The sequence below is a fragment of the Panthera tigris genome, chromosome E1, assembly GCF_018350195.1.
Source record: "Panthera tigris isolate Pti1 chromosome E1, P.tigris_Pti1_mat1.1, whole genome shotgun sequence".
In the NCBI taxonomy this organism is placed as follows: domain Eukaryota; kingdom Metazoa; phylum Chordata; class Mammalia; order Carnivora; family Felidae; genus Panthera; species Panthera tigris.
This window is the reverse complement of record NC_056673.1, coordinates 9,956,150-9,970,435: the sequence shown is the minus strand read 5'-3', so window position 1 is coordinate 9,970,435 and position 14,286 is coordinate 9,956,150. Positions and strand designations below refer to the sequence as shown.

General features: G+C 43.9%; 1 protein-coding gene across 14 annotated transcripts in view; it reads left to right on the top strand.

Moving 5' to 3' along the window:
• Positions 1-14,286, top strand: part of SPECC1 (sperm antigen with calponin homology and coiled-coil domains 1) — a 270,257-nt gene that overhangs the window by 75,736 nt on the left and 180,235 nt on the right. For 13 of the 14 annotated variants that reach the window (XM_042966219.1, XM_042966217.1, XM_042966221.1 and 10 more), the window contains one exon: positions 3,707-3,842. In XM_042966219.1, coding sequence (XP_042822153.1) covers positions 3,707-3,842 — 136 coding nt within the window. Of the gene's footprint in view, positions 1-3,394; positions 3,418-3,706; positions 3,843-14,286 lie in introns of those variants that run through there. The other variant, XM_042966222.1, reaches the window with a different exon arrangement.

Here is a 14,286-nt window from a genome sequence, read left to right as displayed (position 1 = left end):
CAGAGCGAATAATAGGTTTTTTTCTATTGAGAAAAAGTTGCTGACATCATGAACTATTGTCATTTAGTGCTAAACACGCATTTCACTGGTGACTTCACAGATAATTTGACAGGCTGGAGAAATGGGGTGCAGGAACCCTTGTTACTCTGAGACAGGAGGTAGAAAAACAATGACGGAGTCCCCGGAAGAAGGGCAATGGAGTGGGGCGCCTGGGTGGCTCCGTCGGTTAAGCGTCCGACTTTAGCTCAGGTCATGATCCTGCAGGCTGTGAGTTCGAGCCCCGCGTCGGGCTCTGTGCTGACAGCTCAGAGTCTAGAGCCTGCTTCGGATTCTGTGTCTCCCTCTCTCTCTGCCTCCCCCCACTAATGCTTTATCTCTGTCTCTCTCTCAAAAATAAATAAATATTAAAAAAAAAAAAAAGAAAGGCAACAACCCAGATGCCGTATTTAGTCCTTTTGTTAAACTAGGGGTCTGTGCAATTGGCCAGAAAATATGGTTCTGCTCACTTCTAGTGACTAGAAGTACATGTCAATCATCCTTTCCATGTTAGCTATTTGTTTTTAAAATGAATAATTTGTTTAAAGACATTGACTAGAACTTCTGGGCTAATCTTAAGACTTTTACCATCTTCCCTCTTTTTAAAAAAAATTTTTTTTAATGTTTATTTTTGAGAGAGAGACAGAGACAGAGACAGAGAGACAGAGTGCGAGCAGGGGAGGGGCAGAGAGAGAGGGAGACACAGAATCCGAAGCAGGCTCCAGGCGCCGAGCTGTCAGCACAGAGCCCGACGCGGGGCTTGAACTCATGAACCATGAGATCACGACCTGAGTCGAAGTCAGACGCTTAACCGACTGAACTACCCAGGTGCCCCAGCATCTTCCCTCTTGTAGAAAGGCTACGGGGAATTATTATTTCATGAGTAGAGTCTCACTTTGCGATGGTGGAAAAGGTCCGGAGGTGGATGGTGGGTGGTGATGGTTGCTGAACAGGGAGAATGTACATAATGCCACTGACGTGTACACTTTAAATGGCACATTTGTGTCGTGTATATTTTACCACAATAAAAAAAAAATCTCTAAAATAACAATGGGGAGAAAAGGAAAAAAGTGGACTAGGATTTGTAAGGGTGGAAGCAAGACTTCACCCCAATTATAACCCGTCCCCTCATTTTCCTTTTGTTTTTTGTTGAAGCCAAACACACTTAGAATAAAGTATGTGGGGGCGCCTGGGTGGCTCAGTCGGTTGAGCGTCCGACCTCGGCTCAGGTCATGATCTCACAGTGAGTTCGAGGCCCGCGTCGGGCTCTGTCCTGACGGCTCGGAGCCTGGAAACTGCTTCGGATTCTGTTTCCCCCTCTCTCTCTGCCCCTCCCCCGCTCATGCTCTGCTCTCTCTCTCTCTCTCTCTCTCTCTCTGTCAAAAATAAAAATAAACATTAAAAAAAATTGTTTTAAAAAGTGTGAGAACCACACACAAAAATAAATAAATAAATAAACAAACAAATAAATAAAATAAAGTATGTGGAGCGCATTAATCTTAGTCTTAGCCATACAACTCATTGAGTTTTTACATGTGGCCATATCTATATAAACCACCACCAAGTCAAGATATAGAACATTCCACCCCCTCCCCCCAACCCCAGAAGGTTCCTTCCCAGTCAGTAACACCCCCGGAGGGAACCACTATTTTGACTTCTATCACCATCATTTGGTTTTTACCAATTCTTAGCTCTGTAAAAAGTGAAATCAGGAAGGGTATACTCTTGTATGTCTAATTTCTTTCACTTGGCGTCTCTGTGGGATCCATTCATCTATTGGTGTATCAGTAATTCCTTTTTTTTTCTTTTTTTACTGTGTACTTTCTGTTGTCTACTAAGTCATTCTTTAACTCTCTCCTCTTGCTGGTGAACACGTGGATTGTATTTTTGGGGGCTCTCATAAATAAAGCTGCTGTGAACATTCTTTTGATGAGCCCATGTCCTCATTTCTCTCTTGGATATAGATTTAGGAGTGGGATGGCTGAATCATAGCGTGCAGATATTCACCTCTAACAGATACTGCCAGCTTTACAAAGCGGCTTATCGGTACACACTCCCGCAAGCAGAGCATGAGAGTTCCCGTTGCTTCACAACCTCACCAACACTTGGTTTTGTTTTGTTTTGTTTTGTTTTCTTTCACACCATTCTGGGGTGTGTATTGTTAATACCCTGAAATCTAAACAGTGCAAAAATGGAAATTTTTTTTTTTAGTTGTGCAAATATTTAAACACCTACCCTTCAGTAAATGACCCCAAAGCCAGTAGAGTGGGATGGAGCTGGCCCTTTGGGCTCTCAAGCCAGGGTGGGTGGCAGGGACTGCCTGCTCCAGGCCTCCATTGGTTTGAGGGCTTTCCCATACTGCTCTCTCCAGATGTCAGATATATTCGGGATGGGTCCAGGCATCTGCCTGGCTCCAGTCTTCTAGCACTGTTCCTCTTCAGGAACATTCTTTCGAGAAGACTTATGGTGGTTGAGAAAATTTATTTGCAGTGTCTCTCACTGACCCTGACTGTAATTTACTTGGGCCAGAGCTGTGAGCTCATTTAGGGGCTCCCCCTCTTAGATTTCAGTTCCTTTTAACACATGTTTGTTTTCCTGGTTTCGTGACAGGGAAGAAAGCAGAAAAAGGAGTTTCTGCTTTCTTTCTGTCTCCATAAGCAGTGTTCTTCTGGCCTCTAGGAAAGTTCCTTTATTCCCTTTGAACACGTCTGTGTGAGATCGTATATGGAGTGCCCGGTATGGAGCACATGTTACATGTTCAGATTGTTTCTATGTCCTCCTTCTACTTCCCCCATATATGTGTATGTGCACATATACATACATATGTATACACGTACATATACACACACACATACGTATACACACAGACATCTCTATAACTGAGATATGTATTTTTAAGCTATTTTTTGTTGTCCTTGAATTTTCTGCGCATTACCCCATCTTGCCTTTTGTGCATCTCACAGTTCTTTTTTTTATCATCTCCCTCCCCCCCCTTTTTAAAAAATTTTTAAATTTTTATTTTTTTTAAATTTTTTTTAATTTTAATTTTAATTTTTTAATTGTTTAATTTTTTAATTTTTTAAATTTAATTTTTAAATTTTTTATTGTTTTTTAATTTTTTTTAATTTTTTTAAATTAAAAAATTTTTTTTTTATTTTTTTTTTAATTTTAATTTTTTAAATTTAATTTTAATTTAAAACCCAGGAAGGCAGGGTTTTTTGTTTTTGTTCTTTAGAGAGAGTGAGCAGGGGAGGGACACAGAGAGAGAACAGAGGATCCAAAGCAGGCTTTACAGCAGAGAGCCCGATGCAGGGCTCGAACTCACAAACTGAGATCATGACCTGAGCCGAAGTCAGGCGCTCAACCGACTGAGCCACCCAGGTGCCCCCAGGAAAGCAGGTTTTTAAAAAAATCATTATTTGAAGTGTGACACGATGGGTCATATTCACCCATCATCTTATACTATTCTTTGAAACAGTAACGGAAGGTCGTACTCTGTCCTGTAAACGATAGACACAGGTTTGTCTAGCTTTGCAAGTTTCCACCTCCCAGTGGGATACTCCTGAAAGTGTCATCACAGCATCTTAACCACAGGGCAGGTGCTATTGCGCTGTGTTTTCTTGGTCTATAGCACTCCCTACTGATGATACATGTTTTCATCCTCTGTCAGCTCAAGAGGGCCAGCAGTGAGGACATGCTCAACAAACCAGGAAGTACGGCCGCTTCTGGGGTAGTTCGACTGAAAAAGACTTCGACAGCTGGAGCCATCTCTGAACTTGCTGAGAGCCGCCTGAGGAGCAACCCAGGTAGGAAGGACCCAGGTCGGAGAGCCCAGGGCAGGAGGGCCCCAGGCAGGAGGGACTCAGAGAGGAGGACCCCAGGCAGGAGGGCCCCGGGCTGGAGGGACTCAGAGAGGAGGACCTCAGGCTGGAGGACCCCAGGCAGGAGGACCCCAGGCAGGAGGGACTCAGGCAGGAGGGCCCCAGGCTGGAGGGACTCAGGCAGGAGGGCCCCAGGCTGGAGGGACTCAGGCAGGAGGGCCCCGGGCTGGAGGGACTCAGGTGAGAGGGATCCAGATAGGAAGGCCCCAGGCAGGAAGAACCCAGGTGGGAAGGCCCCACGCAGGAGAGCCTCAGGTGAAAAGGACCAGGTAGGAAGGACCCAGGCAGGAGGGACCTGGGTACAAGGGACCTAAGCAGGCCATTATCTTGGTGTTTTGAAAAACATTCAATGATTCCTGCGTCCCTCCCCTCATCAGAGATGTTTTGCTGGCCCTTACTCTGGGCCAGGAAGGGGTTTAGGCAACGACATCCCTGCCCACGGCGAGTTTACGTCTAGTGAGGAGACTGAGAAGAAACAAAAAGGTAGGGAGGAGTGCTGTGGTTCCCTCTGTCCGTCTCGCTGTCCATCTGTCACCATGTGTGTGTGAAATTCCTCCGAGGCATTTCTGGCAAGCTAGTGTCGGTTCTGGGGTCGTCTTGGTATGAGGTACATATTCGATGAGTGAATGAACGCTGTAGGCCTCTCACGGGCCTGGGTGGACGGCATCCTTCCTGGACCCTGTGGAAGTCTGGGAAAATCCTCCCATAAAGGCTGCTCTGAGTCACTTAGGTGGCAGTGGCCACTGGGACCCGGGGAACTTTCTCAGGTTTCCTAGTTTTCTGAGAATCAGAAAAGGGTTTTTTAACCATTATATGTGAGTTCAGAGCTTGGAAAGCATAAAACTCCAGGAATGTATTTGATTTTATTTTGGTAAGAAAGCTAAGATTTCCATGGTCCCACTGTTCTAGTGCAGATCTCCCTGTATTGCTAAATTGTCTGAGATGGGAAAATAGCTGAATTATGTCATTAGTACTTTATAATGGAGGTTGAATGGTAGTATACTTACGATTTTTTGTGTCTGCATAAAATACCACAACCCAGATTAGCTCTCCAAAGGTGTATTTTAATGTACTCGGTTTTCTAAAAGTTGAATCTATGAAGAGTAAATGTGGCTTTTTTTTTTTTTTTTGATGTAAGGGCCTCATGTTTCTATACAATGGTTTTACTATTTTAAAGACTACTTTCATACTAAATGCACACATTTGGTTTTAAAAATACAACAAATGAAAGTACAACTTCTTTCTATCACGCCGGCCTAAACACGAGTTTCAAAAGTTGACAAAGCACCATTTTAAAAAAAATGACAAAAAGATCTCACTCTGAAATATTGATGTAAAAGTGTGAGATCCAGGGACGCCTGGGTGGCTCAGTCAGTAGTAAGCCAGTAAGTCAGTGACTCTGGATTTCGGCTCAGGTCATGACCTCACGGTTCGTGAGTTCGAGCCCCGCATTGGGCTCCTCGCTGACAGTGTGGGGCGTGCTTGGGATTCTCTCTCTCCCCCTCTCTCTGCCCCTCCCCCCACTCAAAGTAAATAAGCTTAAAAAAAATGTGGGATCAGAATATTAGCAAATAGAATTCAAGAAGAAATTAAGAGAATAATAGTATACATCGCAATGAAGTGGATTTATGCCAAGAAAGCCTTAATGTTTGGAAATTTAGTAATATAATCTATTGTACAATATTGATAGGCCAAGGAAGGAGAACCATTGGTCATCTCGGTAGAGGTGGAAGACACATTTGGCAAAATTATCAATCTTTCCGTTTTTTTTTTTTTTTTTAAATTTTTTTTTTTTAACATTTATTTATTTTTGAGAGCATGAACAGGGGAGGGGCAGAGAGAGAGGGAGACACAGAATCTGAAACAGGCTCCAGGCTCTGAGCTGTCAGCACAGAGTCCGACGCGGGGCTCGAACTCACGGACCGTGAGATCATGACCTGAGCCGAAGTCGGACGCTTAACCGACCAAGCCACCCAGGCGCCCCAATCTTTCTGTTTTTAAAAACAAACTTTCGGTTTGCTATAAATGTATGGATACTTGTCTAGTGGTATGACGTATATGTATCTCAAACCAAAGCCAGAACTGTCCTCAATGGTGGAATCCTGGAAGTCTTCCCGTTAAAATCAAGAATGATTCAAGATTGCCCATCACTGGGGGCGTCTGGGTGGCTCAGTTGGTTAAGCGTCCAACTCTTCATTTTGGCTCAGGTTATGATCTCATGGTTTGTGCGTTTAAACCCCGCGTTGGGCTCTGGGCTGACAGCACGGAGCCTGCTTGCGATTCTGTCTCTCTCTCTCTCTCTGCCCCTCCCCTGCTTGCTCTCTATCTATCTCTCAAAAGTAAATAAAAATAAACAACAGCAACAACAAAAGATTGCCCATCATTATCCCTGTCAACTAAGTTTTTCTGCAAGTATTAACCAGGGCAGTGAGACAGAGGAACAATAGCTACATAAATATTAGAAATGAGGAAACAAAATGATGATTTTATACAGAGGATAACATCATACGCTTAGAAAAATGCCTAGAATTTCCTGAACATTTGGGGCGCCTGGATGGCTCAGTCGGATGAGCGTCCAACTTTGGCTCAGGTCATGATCTCATGGTTCATGAGTTCGAGCCCTGCATCAAGCTCTGTGCTGACAGCTCAGAGCCTGGAGCCTGCTTCGGATTCTGTGTCTCCCTCTCTCTCTGCCACTCCCCCCGCTCATGCTCTGTCTCTCTCTCTCTCTCTGTCAAAAATAAATAAACATTAAAAAAAATAAAAAAAAAGAATTTGCTGAACATTTTATCATTAGAAAAAACTTAGAATGCCCCGCAATCTATTAGATACAATAAGAGTTTAGTGTGTGGTTGTAGAATACAAAATGTAAGTCACTTTCCTATCAGTGACTGGTTGGAAAAGATAAATAATATAAGAAATGATCCCATTTATAAAGGAATGTAAAAGGTAAAATATATATAGGAATAAACTTAATATTATAAGAGACCATATATATTTTTTTGGGGGGGGGGTGCAAGTGAGCAAGGGACAGAGAGAGAGAGAGAGAGGTACGGAGAGAGAGAGAGACAGAGAGAGAGAAAGCGGGGCTCACCCAGGGCTCATGTTTTACCCGAAGTGGGGCTTGAGCTTACCTGATGCAGGGCTCGAACTCACAAACTGCGAGATCATGACCTGAGCCGAAGTCAGATGCTTAATGACTGAGCCACCCAGGTGCCCAAGAGACTGTATTTTTAAAAAAATAATCTTAAAACTCTTTTGAAGGACATAAAAGGAGAAATAAATAAGTAGAAGGATATATATACATGGTTCCTGAATAGGAAGGTTAAATATAATAAATATTTAATAAGTATAATATCTTAAATATAATAACATTGTCTAAATTACTTTATGAATCTCTTTTCACGCCAATGAAGGTATCCACGGAAATTGACTGGGAGTGCAAACACTGGGAAAATGATACTGGGTTTATCTAAAACAGTAGTTCCCAATGGGCGGCCCTCTTGCCCACCACCCTAACCCAAGGAACAATTGGCAATATCTTCAGACATTTTTGATTTTCATAATTAGGGGTGTGCTACTGACACCTAGTGGGTGGAGGTCAGGGTGGCTGCTAAACGCATAAGACAGCCCCCAACAATAAAGAATTATCCAGCCCAAAACGTTAATAGTACCTCTGTGGATAGGTCCTGATCTAGAAGACTAAATATTTGTCAATAATCAGAAAATTTCTAGAAAAACAGTAACCAAGGGACTAAGTTTAAGTATCTTGGAACTGGAGAACCAATAGGCAGTTCAATGGACGATGGAGAAAGTCCAGATTGCATTGGACTAGTATATATATAGGATAGTATAGGACAAAGTAGCATCTTATATCAAGACTGGTAATTCATTCGTAAGTAACGACTGATTGATGGGGCGCCTGGGTGGCTCAGTTGGATAAGCGGCTGACTCTTGATGGTGGGTCAGGTCATGATCTCGGTTTGTGAGATTGAGCCCCACATTGGGCTCTGCACTGACAGTGCTAAGCCTGCTTGGGATTCTCTCTCTCCCTCTCTCTCCACCCCTCCCCTGCTTGTGCTCTCTCTCTCTCTCTCAAAATAAATAAATAAACACTTAAAAAGTATTAAAAAAATAACGACTGAGTCTTTGGGAAAAAATAAAATAGGATTCTTATCTCATTCCTGCCATCAAAATAAATTCCAAGCCGATTAAAGATTTAGACATTAAAAAGTGAAACCATGAACGTACAAAGAGAAAAACATCAGAGTCAATTTGTAGTCTTGACCTTGGAAGGGCCTTTCTAAGTAGGAGCAAACACAGAAGCCATATAAGAAAAGATGAAAAATCACATAAATATAAAAAAACTGCCTCGTAAAAAGAGGAAGCTATTTGCAATACATGTAACAAAGGGCTTATGTCCAAAGAGTTTATATAAATCAATAAGAAAAAGAAAAATAGTACAATAGGAAAATGGCTAATTCACATACACACACACACACACACACACATACACACACAAGCCACTAGAAAGATGCTAAGTCTCACATATAGGTAAAGAAATGGAAGTCAGAATAATAAGTAGATATACTATTTCCCCTAATAAATTAGCAAAAATGAAAGTGGTTGATAACTTCTCATGTTCTTAAGGGTGAAGGAAGCTGGCACTCCACATACACTTGATGCACAAAGATGGTTAGGTAATATCTGTCTGCATTTGAAATATGTATAGTCTTTCACCAAGGATTTCTGCTACTCAGCATTTAATATGACTGATTTACTTGAAAAAAGGATGACAATATATATAGACAGTTGTGGCATTCTTATAATAGGAAAATACTGGAAACACCTAAACGTGTATCAGTACAGAGCTGGTTGCATAATGTGAGGGTGATGCTGTGGAATACTATGCAGCTACGAAAACGGACACAGTAGATTTGTATGTAACCAACAGGGGAAGATCAAAGTACATTACTCAGTGGGGAAAAGCCCATGGTGCTTATAGTACGATCTTTAATTTTTTCAAATATACATTAATACTATATTTGAAATCACAACTTTTTTTTCTGGAGGGATATAAAAATGGTTATCTTTGAGGAGTTACCTGAACTGAAAGTGGTGGGGGAAAGAGACTTCAGGTGGGATCTTTCTATACTGTTTGAAAATTTTTAAACCTATCCATACAATGCTTTAAAAATTAAAAACAGAGTAAATACAGGTCAAAACCTAAAGGTTTTGTTTGTTTGTTTGTTTTGCCAAATCTTCCACTTCTACTTGCTTTTGTGATGTTTGTTTAACCATTTTGTTGATGAACTATTTGTTTGATCACAGCATGTGCTCTCTTGGTTCAGGATTCCAGAGAAAGACTTGGGTTTCATCCTGGCTCCTCAAGTGGGCTCACTCCCACACCTCCTAGGGCAATAGCCTGTTTAATTGTCAAATTAAGGAAGTACTTGCATATCTGCTACATAGTGATGCTCTCAAGACAGAGATCTTGAAGACTTCCTAAACTGTAATGGGCTAGTGGGTTGCAAGGCACAGTTATGATTCCTAAAGTTGCCATACGAATTCAGTTTGCCACCTTCTTTACTATAACGAAATTATGTCCTTTGAATTAATGGAGTTGCATTCGAAAATGACAGCTTGCCTCTGGAACTTTTATTTTGAAACGCGGGCAGTCCTCAACAATTTTCTAACCAGCTTTTTGGACGGCTGGCGCCTCCGTGCATTGTCGTGTATCCCTAAACTGCCTCGTTCACGGTGAATCAGACCTGTGCATCAGCCGGTGAGCCAGCTGTTAAGCCACACGGTGATGCTTCCCGTCAGCCAGGCTTGTCTGTTGTAGGTACAGGGGTGTTAGGTGGCCATTTGAATATTGGATCACGTTTTTTTTCTCTCTCTCTCTTTCTCTCTTTCATACACACGAGAAACAGGGAAACAAAAGTGCTGGTACTTTTGTAGTAATAAGTGCAGGTTTTAAAATCTCAATACCATGGCAACAAAGATGGAAGTGATTTAGTTTGTTAGAAACGGCACCCCCATTGGATGTTGGATTTACAAGCCTGCTTGAGATTCTCTCTCTTCCTGTCTCTCTGCCCCTCCCCTACTTGTGAGCTCTCTGTCTCTTAAAATAAGTAAATAAACATTAAAAAAAAAAAAACAAAGAAAAAGAATGAAAACAAAGAAAATAAGCAAAATGCTAACAATATGTAGTTGATTTCCTCTTAAAGGAAAGTTGCAACTATAAATTATATATATAGACTCCTAGGGAACAGAGTTCTTTTTATGGCCCTCAAGTCTTAGTTTCTGAACTTTTGGCCTTGGGACAAGTTTTCCATAATGCATGGTATGTGTTATTTCTGTTTTCTTTCAACTGCATTAATTTTATTTTTTTAAGTTTATTTATTTATTTTGAGAGAGAAAGAATAAGTAGGGTGGAGGGGTGGGAGAGAGAGAGAGAGAGAGAGAGAGAGAGAGAGAATCCCAAGCAGGTTCCACATTATCAGCGCAGAGCCTGATGCAGGGCTTGAACTTAACAAACCGTGAGATCAGGACCTGAGCTGAAATCAAGAGTCGGACGCTTAACCGACTGAGCCACCCAGGCGCCCCTCAACTGTACTAATTTTAACAAGGATCTTAGCATGAAATTATAATATGGTATTGTAGTTTTAAACTCACAATAGTTAAACCTGCGACCAGCCTGTATCGCGTGCACCCTGTCCTGGGAATCGATCCGTCGTTAGGGAGAACCACTCAAACCCAGTACCAGCAGAAAATGCTCCGTGCTTTGGTAATAATAATTTCATGGTTGCTCACACTCGCACATGGTGCTAACTCGCCATCTGACCCAGGTCTTGAATGGGAGAGCATGGAGTTTCTGGAAGCCTTTCCTAGAATATTTCAAGAACAACAGTGTCCACACTCCACATCCACTCCTGCTGATTTTCTTTCTAGATCAATATTATTAACCTATCTGCGTTCCAGCCCAGATACGTTCTTCTTCCTTTTGTCCCTAAGGTGCCCTTTGTATATATCTCATCTTACCCTGTCGGGGTAGATTTAGACAACACGATGGTCCCTCGTGCGTAGGCACTTGCCCTCCCTGCTTTCGCCATTGGCTGCTCATCTCAGGGTCCCACAAAAGGTGGGGAGAGCCCCCACAAAGCTACAAAGGAATCCAGCCACTAGATGGCAACCTTGTCAAGACACTGCCGTGCCCTTCTGCTATGAGCCCGGTGCCGAGGCACGGTTTCATTACCAGACTTGAGAAGCAATCCTCCTTTCACTTATTCGCTAATTCAACAGATATTTTTGAGTGCCTCCTATGTGCCCCGCACTGCTCTAAGCAAAAAGAACCATCGGTGAAGAGGAAAGAGATGCCTGCGTTCACGAGCGCGACGTGGAAGAGGTGATGACATCCGCCAGGTAGAAAGGGGTGACCCACAGTGAGAGGCCACTGTGGCTGCAGCTGCGTGAGCGAGGACAGCAGTGGGAGGCGAGGGCAGAAAGGCCAAGGAACAGAAGAGTGACATGATCTGACTTCATTCCTTTTTTTTTTTTTTTTTTTTAATTTTTATTTTTGAGAGAGAGTACACATGCAAGTGCGTTGAGGGTGGGGGAGCAGAGAGAGAGAGAGAGAGAGAGAGAGAGAGAATCCCAAGCCCGGCTCCGGGCTCGAACTCACGAACAGTGAGATCGTGACCTGAGCCGAAACCAAGAGTCGGATTCTCAACCGACTGAGCCACGCAGGTGTCCCCTGACTTCATTCTGAAAGGAGTCCTTGGCTGCTTGTTGAGAGGGGACGAATGGAGTGGGGAGGCCAGACCAGAGGCTGGGAAAGAGGTGGCCTGGGCAGGGTTGTGGCCGTGGAGCTGGGAGCAGTAGCCAGGTTCTGGGTATAGTTTGAAGGGCGGAGTCAATGGCTTTAAACGCCCCTGATGGGTTCTTTTGAACTGTGGTGAAAGACGCATGACATAACAATTATCTTCAGAAGCATTTCTAAGGGTACAGTTCAGCGGCATTAAGCACGTTCACAGTGGCCTGCAGCCATGCCCCCCTCCCCCGTCCACCCACAGAGCACTTTTCCTCCCCCACAACTGAAACTCTGTCCCCGCTCAACACTAGCTCCCCACTCCTTCCTCCCCCACCCCCAGCGCCTGGCAACCAGCATTCTACTTTCTGCCTCTGTGAATTGCCAGTTCTAGAGACTCCATACAAGTGGAGTCGGGCAGTCCTTATCCTTTCTTGCCTGGCCTATCACATTTAGCATAACGTCCTCAAGGTTGAGCCGTGCTGGAACAAGTGCCAGAATTCCCTTCTTCTTTTTTTTTTCTTTAAGGCTGAATTCCATGACGCTGTATGCACACGCCACATTTCGTTTGTCCATTCATCCATCAGTGGATGTTGGTGTCGTTCACACCTCTTGGATCCGGTGAATAATGTCACCATGAACGTGGGTGTGCAAGTAGCCGTCCCCGTCCCTGCTCCTGACCCTTTGGGTTTTATGCCTCAGAGTGACATTGCTGATTCTCCCGGTGGGTGTGGGGTAGATGGAGGGTCGGCTTTCTGCTCACGGTATCTGTGGAGCTAGTGAGAGGAGATCTGACGGGCACCCCAGGGATGAGCTTGAACACCAGTCCCTTCTGGAGACAGTGCTTGGCCAGTAGGGTGGCCGGGGTGGGGGGTGGGGTTTCCTGTAGCCACACAGGTGAACGTTATAAAAACTGGCACCGGGGCGCCTGGGTGGCGCAGTCGGTTAAGCGTCCGACTTCAGCCAGGTCACGATCTCGAGGTCCGTGAGTTCGAGCCCCGCGTCAGGCTCTGGGCTGATGGCTCGGAGCCTGGAGCCTGTTTCCGATTCTGTGTCTCCCTCTCTCTCTGCCCCTCCCCCGTTCATGCTCTGTCTCTCTCTGTCCCAAAAATAAATAAAAAAACGTTGAAAAAAAAAATTAAAAATAAATAAATAAATAAATAAAAAAAACTGGCACCACACAAAAGTGTTCATTTAGGTGATTCTATACATAGCACATGTGGGATTTAAGAGGATGTCCTAATTTTATTTATTTATTTATTTATTTATTTTTTATTTAAAAAAAAATTTTTTTTAACGTTTATTTATTTTTGAGACAGAGAGAGACAGAGCATGAACAGGGGAGGAGCAGAGAGAGAGGGAGACACAGAATCTGAAACAGGCTCCAGGCTCTGAGCTGTCATCACAGAGCCCGACGCGGGGCTCGAACTCACGGACCGTGAGATCATGACCTGAGCCGAAGTCAGACGCTTAACCGACCGAGCCACCCAGGCGCCCCAGGATGTCCTTATTTTAAACTGGTATCAGGGTTTTCTAAAAGTTAAGTAAGTTGAATGTTCGGTGCCAGCTGCACCTTGGCCAGACTCTGTGTTAAGGAAGCAGGCTCACTTCCAAAAAGGCACCCGTGTCCTTGCCTACACAAGCGTCCGCCCGTTCCCCAGTTACACGCGTCAGACCAGTGTACCTTGGGCTGCAACCTAAGATGCTTGTCCTCTTTGACCTCTCTAACCTAGAAGGTAGATGTTCTTTAAAAAAATTTTTTTAATCATTTATTTATTTTTGAGAGACAGAGACAGAGCACGAGCAGGAGAGGGGCAGAGAGAGAGAAGGAGACAGAGACAGAGACAGAATCTGAAGCAGGCTCCAGGCTCTGAGCTATGAGCACAGAGCTTGATGCGGGACCCGAACCCACAAACAGCGAGATCATGACCTGAGCCGAAGTCGGACGCTTAACTGACTGGACCACCCAGGCGCCCCTAGACGTTCTTTAAAAAAAAAAAAAAAAAAAGTTTTTTTATATTTGAAAGAGAGAGAGCACGAGAATGAGCAGGGGAGTGGCAGACAGGGAGAAAGACAGAATTCCAAGTAGGGTGGAAACCTACAAGGTGCTCGAACCCATGAACTGTGGGATTGTGACCTGAGCCAAAATCAAGAGTCAGTCGCTTAACCAACTGAACAGGCTCAGGTGGGGTTTGGCAGTGTTCCCAAAGTCAAACCCAGTCTGACTCCCGAATTCTTTCCTCCGCCACCTTGTTGCTTCTGCTGGGGTGGGGAGTCTTGTTTTTTCCCCCATCATCTTCATCCAGTGTAGAATTACTGCCAATAGGTCACATTCTTTGCACACTGTGTGCTAACCATTGTTCTATGTGCTTGATACATATCATCTCCTTTAGGCTTTACAATACCCTAGGACATAGGATCATTACTGTCCTTGCCTTTTTTTTTTTTTTTTTTTGAAGTAGGCTCCACGTCCAGGGTGGCGCCCAATGGGGGGCTTGAACTCACGACCCTGAGATCATGACCTGAGCGGAGATCAAGAGTCGGATGCTCAACCGACAG